The 9,954-nt window shown below is 34.6% G+C and overlaps 1 protein-coding gene across 1 annotated transcript; it reads right to left on the reverse strand.

Moving 5' to 3' along the window:
• Window positions 1–321: 321 nt before the first annotated feature.
• LOC131153729 (protein PLANT CADMIUM RESISTANCE 11-like) lies at window positions 322–1,720 on the reverse strand. Its single transcript, XM_058106175.1, has 4 exons — window positions 1,546–1,720; window positions 1,244–1,315; window positions 865–1,086; window positions 322–398 (listed from the first exon to the last, which is right to left on the reverse strand). Exons 1-4 carry the CDS (start codon window positions 1,718–1,720, stop codon window positions 322–324), a joined length of 546 nt encoding a protein of 181 aa, XP_057962158.1.
• Window positions 1,721–9,954: the final 8,234 nt, after the last annotated feature.

Raw genomic sequence — 9,954 nt, forward strand, 5'->3', positions numbered from 1 at the left:
GATAGAGCCAACTCATTAACTTTTTACTACAAGAATCAATTTTTGCTTTTATTTTCAAAAAAAAAAAAAAATTATGATTTCTTCAACTTATTTGGTCAAATATGCATGTGTGAATGATCAAAATAAATCATTGCCATTTCTTATTATATATTCTCACTCTTAAAAAGTTAATTATGATAAAGAAAAGATAGTTACATACAACTTTATATATATATGGTATGATACAACATACAAGCACAACAAATTAATGCGCTTCCCTCGCTAGCTAGTACAAGTAAAATCCATCATAAACAACACAAATTACAACCCTAGCTTTCAACCCTACCGCTCCATGCCTCCTTGCACTATTGGTGCAAATGTTGTTCTGCGTTTTTGTCTTTCCACATTCCCATGCCATCCTGCACGCACACATGCATGCATGTTAGTTATAAACTATATTCATGGAGAAATTTTCTAAGATAGTGTTTAAGAGTATGAATTTTAAACTTTAGATTTGAATTTGTGTGAATTTTTAAAAAATCAATACATTTTAATATTACATTTTATCTAATTTCATAAAAATTCAAGTCTAATGCCAAAAAATTAAGTTACATCCAAATGATCCAAGTACAACACTTTCCTATTGAAAGTTTTTTATTCTAATTTTGAGAAAGAAAGGGAGGGGATTGGGATGAAAATGAACTACACCTTACTAGGATATGAAACCATATGTTCGAACCTTGAAAATGAATTGTGTAGATCATGACAAAGGATAAATATAAAATTATAGTAAGTTCATTGGAGCTACACAATTTTAAATAGAAAACTCAAAATTTATACTTTCAAACACAACTTTTATAGTTAAAAAAGAGAAAGATCAGTCACCAATGGACAAGTCAAAACCACGGGAAGCTAGATATCGGTATTCTTGACAGAGGGCGCAATGGAGGCAGCAACAGTGGAGGCAGCAGTCTGTGCAAGGCGTCTCCTCCAAGAAGTACTGTCCCCTTAGCTTTGATCTGTAGAAACAAGAATACATGCAGCAGCAGCAGCAGCAACCCGTCACTCCCATTATTAATGCGTATAGACCTCCGCTCACTCCGCATGCTGCATATACATGAATACTTCGTGTCACTTCCCCATATATATTTTTATCAATTGCTGATATGCATTTAATGGAAAGAAATTAATTAAGCGAAAGTAATTCAGCACATAATTAACTGAAAATTTATTAATTATTTTTTCTTATTGATTACGTGCTTACAAGTTGCTCCTCTATCAACGATTTCTGCAATTCTTCCAAATGTCACACATGGACACCAGCATGTCAAGCAACCTGCAGTGCAGATGGTACCGAAAATATTATATTGAAATTGAATTCTCAAGAATATTCAAGACGAATATGCTTGTAAATGTTTTTTTACGTGTATATATATTATATATTGTATATTATATTGTATTGAGGAATGTAATCTTAAAAATGTATTTTCTTAAATTTCTGAAACGCGACCACAATAAAAAAATTTACCCATTTCAAAAATATGAGAAGGGAGAAATTGCACTTACAACTACTAACATCGTCACAGCAGTCACAGAGACCGGTGGACCAAGGCGTAGGAGGGTGATGAGCACCTTTATTCATCATAAACTCATTATCATCGTTTGCCGTATTGATGGGTACTCCTGGAACACTCATCGCCGACGTCGACAGAACAAAATCGGAAGGAACCGGAGGCGGCATCGAAGGGTAAAACCGTGGCAGCGGCGGTGCCGAAGATAGTGAGTGCTTCAAAATATGATTTGAAATTGATGCAAACGTAGACAGAGAAAGAGAGAGAGAGAGAGAGAGAGAGAGAGAGAGAGAGAGAGAGAGAGAGAGAGAGAGCGGTTGGGCAACCGCTCGAACATGCATTTCTTCGTGCTTTTTAACGTTTCTAAGTTTTTCCTGTTTCTTTTCGCGGTACTCTAGCCTTCCACAATCACACGTGACACACACACACACACACACATATATACACACACACACATGAGAGCCTTTTTTTGGGTCCGAGGGAAATCCTCGTAGAAACTTGATGCTTGTAATTCAAAAAAAATACAAGGTCTAAAAAAAAAACTTTGGACTTATAATGTAATGTTTGTAAATTTGTTAAAAAGGCTAGTGTAAATTAATTTTTTTTTCTTTTTGGGAATGATTTTAATAATATGTTATGGCAGTTATACAAAAGACATGTAACAAGTTGTCTTTTCATATAAGATTTGAAATCTAAGAGAAAAATTGTTGAGTTGCAACTCCTATTTAGCAGATATATACTTAAAGGAGCCTTGCGATCTCCCTATTTGTTTAAAATACTCAAGTGGGTTCTCTATGAAGATAGTTCTGTCAATCCTCATCGCCTAATAAAATTCACACCATGTAATCAACTAGGGCCTTCATTTGGTTAGCTAGGGGCCCACATACTACACTATTAATTTGGTGTGAATTTGTTGCATGGGGAAGACTGATAGGAGCATCACAGTGGTTGACTTATTTTAATAGAGTCAGAGGATTTAATTTTCCTTAAGATTCTATATTCAACAATGGAAAAAAATAAATTGATGTGTGTGTGTGTGTGTGTGTGTGTGAGAGAGAGAGAGAGAGAGAGAGAGAGAGAGAGAGAGAGAGAGAGAGAGATAGAGACAGAGAGAAAGAGTGTTGACTTTATGGGTCATACCCGGTTTTGATTATGACAAATATTTCTGTATTTAATGTCTATCAAGTTTGTGTGCGGGATAATACTAGTAAAATCATATTGATGACATGTGACAACTTGAAGAAGAATGAAGACTCTGGCATATTTGTTATATTTTCATATTCAGGTCTGTAATAGAATTATTTATTATGCAATTAGGGACAACCTTATAAAGAGTATAGGAACGAAATGCACAAATTGGCATGTTCGATCGACTGAACTTTTACATGCAGAATGATTCGGTTGACCGAACCTCCCTAGGGTCAGTAGTTTGACCCTTCAGTCGACCAAACCTAAAATGAGCTACAACGCTCTAGTCGACCGAACTCTCAGTACACAAATTGCCTAGTCGACCGAATACCAAAGTTCAATCAATCGAACCCAAAACGGTCGACCGAACCATAGAGTTTTGGAAATCACTTCAAGATTGGTCGACCATCTCCTCAGTTCAAATATGCCCTAGTCGACTGAATTGAGCACCTCGGTCGACTGAACCATAAAAATGGTCGACAAACCCTCTCGGGTTGCTCGGATTTTATCGAGGTTAAAACGCTGTTAATTTTATTAAACCTCATTAAACATTTTCCAAAACTCCTCCTATATCCCCAGCAGTAATATTGTTGAGGATATCTATATATAGCCTCTCATTTGTCCTAATTAAGTGGTGATTAGCAAATAGGATTAACAAAAAATCCTCTCAAACTTTTTATACTCCCTTTTGCCCATACTACATATTTTGAAGCCAAATTTCTTATATTCTCTTATTAAAATATTCCTTTGATAAACCAATCTTTGTGAGAGTTATTTGTGTGGTTATTCATTGTTCTATATTGCTAGGATACTCTCATTATATTCATTGTATTTGATTTTCAGATTAAGAGTTGAGCATAAGTTTTATCCCTTGATTTTATTTGATAAATCAATGTGTGGGAAAATCTAGTGGCTAGTGAGTCTTTGCATTATCATTACATGACTCATTAAGCTTGTGTTTTTTGTTTGAGCAAAAATTATTTTCACATGCTTATTTTCAAATATCTCTTGTGCTAGAATTTTGAGAAAATCATTTTAGAGATATTTTAATTAAACTATTTAGATACCTTTGAAACCCTGTCTGTGATTGAAATGTTGTGATATACTATTTCAAAGATTGATTGATAATACACTCTTTCACTTGATTGCTTAGTGACATTAGCTTGAGGCTTATTACACACATATTTGCACTAGGCTTATAGTTCCTACATTATTGGTGTGCATTGATTATATTGTGCGTAGTGGTACATATCTATTTGTGTAAGAAGCATTTCCGTGTACGTAAATTTTCATATATTTTGTATTCCAGGCGTGGGCTTGAAGAGGGAGACTAGCCTTATTGAATAGTCTCGGATTGGTTTCAACCCGATTAAAAAAGTTAGGTGCACCATAAGGTGCGGTTGTAGGCCGAGGTCAGACCGTTAATTGACTTGGTTGTAAACGGTGCTACTTCACCCGTTAAGTGAGCATTAGTGGAATCCTCGGGCTTGCAAGCTAGAGGCGGGGACATAGGCAGTATTGGCCGAATCCCAATAACATATCGTGTGTGCACTTTACATTTCAGCTCGTTATATTTACTGCACATGAATGTTATATTTAATATATGGTGAATGCTGCGTATGATTTAATTTCTGAATCTTACATTTATCTACGTATTTAGGTTTGTGAGTATATAGACAGACCCTAGGTTAAGTATTACTACTTGTGAATTTGAAATCAACCTAGGAAGTTTTAAATACCCAATTCACCCCCTATTGGGAATACACCAAAGTCAACACACACACACACACACACACACACACACACACAGAGAGAGAGAGAGAGAGAGAGACAGAAGCTGATCAAGTGTGTCACTAGAGATTGACCGAAAGATTGCGTTGTTGGAGTCCATTTTTATTTTTTGGGAGACAATGGAGAAATACCTGCAATGAATAGTTCCTCTTATAGGATTTAGACCCCACCCAATTATAAGATGTTATATCAATATTTGGATTCACAAAAATGTTAAGTGACTCACATCATTGGGACGAACAATGTACCCTAATAATAATTTTCATTTGCATGTTGCCCTATTACTTGCACAGTAATAATAAATTATGCATTAATGAAATTTTTGACTCTCCACTGATCAGTGTTCCAAAGAGACTAGTGGTGGGTTCATGGCCCTAGTAAAGTAAAAGGGTAGTAAAATATGAACTAAAAATCAAAACATCCAAGAGGCATTCATTCAAGCATGTATGAACCTTCAAAGGAATTTATAAAAATTCAAAGGAATTCAAAGAAAATTCAAAGAAAAATGAAGCAAGGAATATATGTTCCAATTAATTATATTAATTAAATTACTCTCCCGTAAAGCATATAGTACTAAGCTAATTAAGTTATTGGGTTCCATCTAACCATCTAACCACACACACACACACACACACACCAACTTTGTTGAAGAAAAAGAAGAAGAAGAAAATGAAGAACACACACACACACACAATGTCACACACACACACACACACACACACACACCCACACACACACGCACATCCTATGCACACAATATGTGCTCATGAGAAGTATGAACAAAATGGAAAAGTAGATAATGATCTTGCACTTCATGCAATTGCAATTGAATTAGGAAGAAACATAAGTGGTCAGTTTCTTGTTATATGTCTTGAGGATATAAGGTAAAATGGATAGTTTTTTCATTGTACTTATGAAATAGAATCAGTGATTGTTGTGGGACATTTCACGCTAGTGAATTAAGGGAAAATAAATTTTGGTTCACAAGATAGGAAATTTTGGATTTCAACAGTTTTTGTGTGCGCGTGCATGTGTGTATTGTGATATATCATCTTTGAAGTTGCAAACATAAAACTTATTTATCATGCCATATAATTGGAAAATTAAAGGCAGTGATTCTTAGAGGAAGCTTCTATTGACTAATCCTATGCATCCATGACCCTATAGATTGAAGACCTATAGACATCCATGATAGGCCAAGGACTTGTTGAAGGACAATCCATAAATTGCTCACCATTGTTTAATAGGTCCAACTAAACGTATGAGAATTCTCATATGAAAAATTCTTATATGAAAACCTACCTTCAATTGGATGATGAAGAAGTGCGGAAAAACATACTCAATGGACTTAAGATTTCCATGAAATTGAAGAATGGTGATATGACTCCAAAGTATGAGGATTAATGGAATGAGACAGAGGGTGGAAATATTCAACTTAATAAAATTTAAGATAATTTTACATTAACCTATATACTGATGAAGGATTAAGTCAAATAATTTTATAATAACCTATGCATTCACGAAGTATCAAGTCGAGAAATTAAGTAATTGGTCGGTCTCATAATTTATTTATTTATTTTTATAAATTTTCAGCAGTAGATTATCAGCCAACTCTAATGCAAAACTTTAAAATTTGAATTATGTGGTTTTACCAATTGATCCAACTTGTTAGGGTGCTACACGCACATAATTTTGTTGAGTTAAGATGGTAATTATAGATAAATTTAATTAGGAGGCAAGCCAAATAAAATGTTATGCAAGCAATCTTTGTTATTAACTAATAAAATAATTAACTAAACATTTATTAAGCCTAGATTCTACAATGAGAATAGCCCACACCTATCTCAAATTACTCCCAATCACTTAGTCTCAACCATTCATAATTTAATATGCACTGAACTTAATGGATAAGCATGAATGTTTTATCCAAAAAATTCAATTTAATTATATTTAATCTTAATTATTTAAATCAATTCGATTAATTATATTCAGTCTAATGTAGTCTTATAAATTCAATTCGAAAAAAGTAAATTAACACATCCAAACAGTCCATTACATATAGGACAAATTATCACTCACAATCAATATGCATACATATGAATTATGCAAAATTAATCATACAAATACAAATTTTCAAAATACAATAAAGCAAATCAAGAAACAATCGACTAAAACTATCTAAATCGGAAAAGAAATATGCTAATCGGCCTCTCAAGGAATCCTAATAATCTCTTTGAAGTTTAATTTTATACCCCTTAGGGTTTAAACGCGCTGAAAATCAAATCAAGAAACAATCACCAAAAATCTCGCGCTGCAGATTTCTGAACTTGAACGAAGTCAACCTGGTCGTACTGCCAAGATCTCTTCGTTTACCCTAGTCGACACATTCTGGAAAATCTTCAAACTTCTTTGTTTAGCTAATGGCATCGTCTACTAGGTTACACATCCAAAGTCTCCTGGTCGCGCTCTGGTTAAGGCATTCTAGAAAATATTCAATTAGCTATCACTCTAGAGTTTTCTAACTAGACCTAGTCGCCCTTTGTGACTATTTGGTCGAACCACATGGTCGATTAGGGCCATGTTGCTATAGTTGAATCCAAGCCTAGGAGACCTAGTCGAGCACTTGATCAAGCTTTATGCTTCCACATTGTTGCATTGACTCCTTGCACTGCTTAACTCCTTGATTTAAACTCTGATTTCCTGAAACATGAAACATACCATGTGTAACTCCGAATAATGATAAGAAGTGATAATTAATAAGTAAATAAAGACATCACAAAGGTAAACGGGGGCCTAAATAAGCATATTTTAGGAACACATCACAAGCCCCAACTTACACTTTGCTAGTACTTGAGTAAAAAAAAAAAAAAAAACTAAGAAAAACCTACAAAAAAGAAACAAATTCCAAACTACCTCCTTGTTAGCTTTACCATGATCCTAAGAGGGGGGTGAATTAGTACTTTTAAAATTAATCCCCTAGGTCAGTAACCTAACAGTAGTATATTCACAACCCTATGGTCAATTTAGTGTGAGTAAAGTAAATCAATTATAATATATACTAGAAATTAAATCACACAATTTAATTAACTACGCATGCACCGAAAAGTAGTAAAGGAAAGTGACACGCAGAAATGTTATCGAGGTTCAGCAAATTGCCTATGTCCCTGCTCTGGCTAACAAGCACAAGGATTACCACTATACTTGCTCACTTAAACGGGTGGAGCAGCACCTAAACAAACTAGGTAAATTGCCACATGGCAGACCTCAACCTTTACAACCAATCCTTACCGGGCTGGATTACCACTCCTCAGGCCACGCCTGAAAACACAACAGTATGTTCACAATGATGAAATTGGTACAGTGATTATGCTTTCATGTAAAGTAGATGTGTACCCAATCTAAGCAATCATATACACCACCAAATGATATAATGAAGTAAGCTCAATATGGTGTCAGATGTCTACTCTCAAATATTTATACAAGCGTTGTAATCAGTGCATGAGAGTGCAAATAATATGATCTTTGTATCACACAATATATTCAATCACAATACTTAAACAAAAATATTTGCAACACTTCAGATATCTCAATGAATAGTTTTTCTCAAAGTATAAAGCTCAAGAGATGTATAGATTTTGATTGCAAAAAGGATTTGATCTTTGTGTTCAACAAATAATATTACACAAGGAATATTGCAACAAAGATCTTTAGCACATAAACAAATATCTCTTCAAAGATTTTCCAAAATGAAATACATTCGATATTTGAAAATGATTTGAAAGTATTTTAGCAAACGAAATCGAATAAGAACTTCTTAAGATATTGCAATGATAGTGCAATACTCAGAAGCTCAAATGAAGTCTTTTTAGGAAAGACTTATTAATAAAGTCCTCTAAGAAAACTTGAGGTTTTGCTCTAAAAAAAATAATATCAAACAAACACAAATTGAGAGAGCAAACCTATAGAACAAAAACACTCAAATCAAACTTACAAATGGATTTTTGGCAATATAGTAAGGTAAGTATGAGTGTAGCATACTTGAAAGTGAGAAAGAATGATTTTTGGAATTGAGAGAAAAAATCAATAATCAAGTTTGCTAATCTAATACTAATCATTCCAAATGAAGGGGTATATATAGACTTCCCCTTGATTACAGTCGTCCAGGACACATAGAGAATTATTATAAATGTTTTAATACAATTTAACCAAGTTAATCCCGTTTAAATATTTTAACCACGGTGAAAGTAATGGGGCAACCTGAGAGCACCGATCGACCGAAGCAAGTTCGGTTGACTGAGTTTGTGCAAGTTTGTGCGACCGAGTATAAATTGAACTACAACTTCGGTCGACCGGATATGGAGGTTCCTGGGCGATTTTATTTTTTAGCGCGGTTCGGTCGACTGGGAGGAATTGAACTACGTAGTTTGGTTGACCAGAGCATTGAGTTCTCACACGTGGGAACTCGGTCGACCAGGTAGTTGGTTTACAATTTGAGCTCGGTCAACCAGGTGGTCAAAGTGTTGACTTATGGGGAGTTCGGTCAACCAGGAGGAATATATTGGCCATGACTTGGTCTACCGGGATGTGGTCAAACTGTTGACCTAGTCCTGGTTCGGTCGATCTAGTGATATTATACCTGAGCAGTACGGTCAACCGAATATGCAACTTTAGTGCATTTCGATCATTTTCACTTATGTGATCACCCTATTCATTTAGTCATACATATATGTGCATGCGTGAGTGTCCTAGGGTCATTCTAGGCCATTTTTCATTTGCGCTAACCTATCATACCATGCAGGTGATGCATATAATTATTACAGCCCAAGAACCTATTTACTATTATATACCCTTAAAGAATAAACAATTTAAATACAACATTAATAGGATCTACAGGGCCTTCAACCTCTACTCCTTATGCCATCATTTGATCAACCAATATTATACTTGCACATATTCTCAAACATGCATCAAATACAATAAGTATTTTTCATTATTAAAGTCAGGTGTGACCTATAAGGTCAACATTCTCCCCCTTTTTGATGATGACAAATACATCATGCAAAAAATATAGGTATAGCCTTAAAAGGCTCCCCTTAACAATATGTATTAAGTGCAACTTAATTTCAACCCAATTTTATACATTAAGTGCAACGTAATTTCAACCCAATTTTTTGCCCCTTTATCTCCCCCTTTTGACAACCGCAAAAAGGGCCATAAAAATTGCAATGGGTAAAAACCATTTTTATACACAATAAGTTTGGAAAGTTTTTGAAAAATTTTGGCAGCATACCATTTGAAAATAGGACTTTCCAAAACAAATCTTGTATAAAAAGGACCTGTTTTGAGTTTATAAGACATAGCAATTTATCCACAACTACTCAAACAGTTCCAGTATGATCAAAAAGTAAAACATAAATGCAAGCAT

Source organism: Malania oleifera, chromosome 4, assembly GCF_029873635.1.
Source record: "Malania oleifera isolate guangnan ecotype guangnan chromosome 4, ASM2987363v1, whole genome shotgun sequence".
Classification (NCBI taxonomy): domain Eukaryota; kingdom Viridiplantae; phylum Streptophyta; class Magnoliopsida; order Santalales; family Ximeniaceae; genus Malania; species Malania oleifera.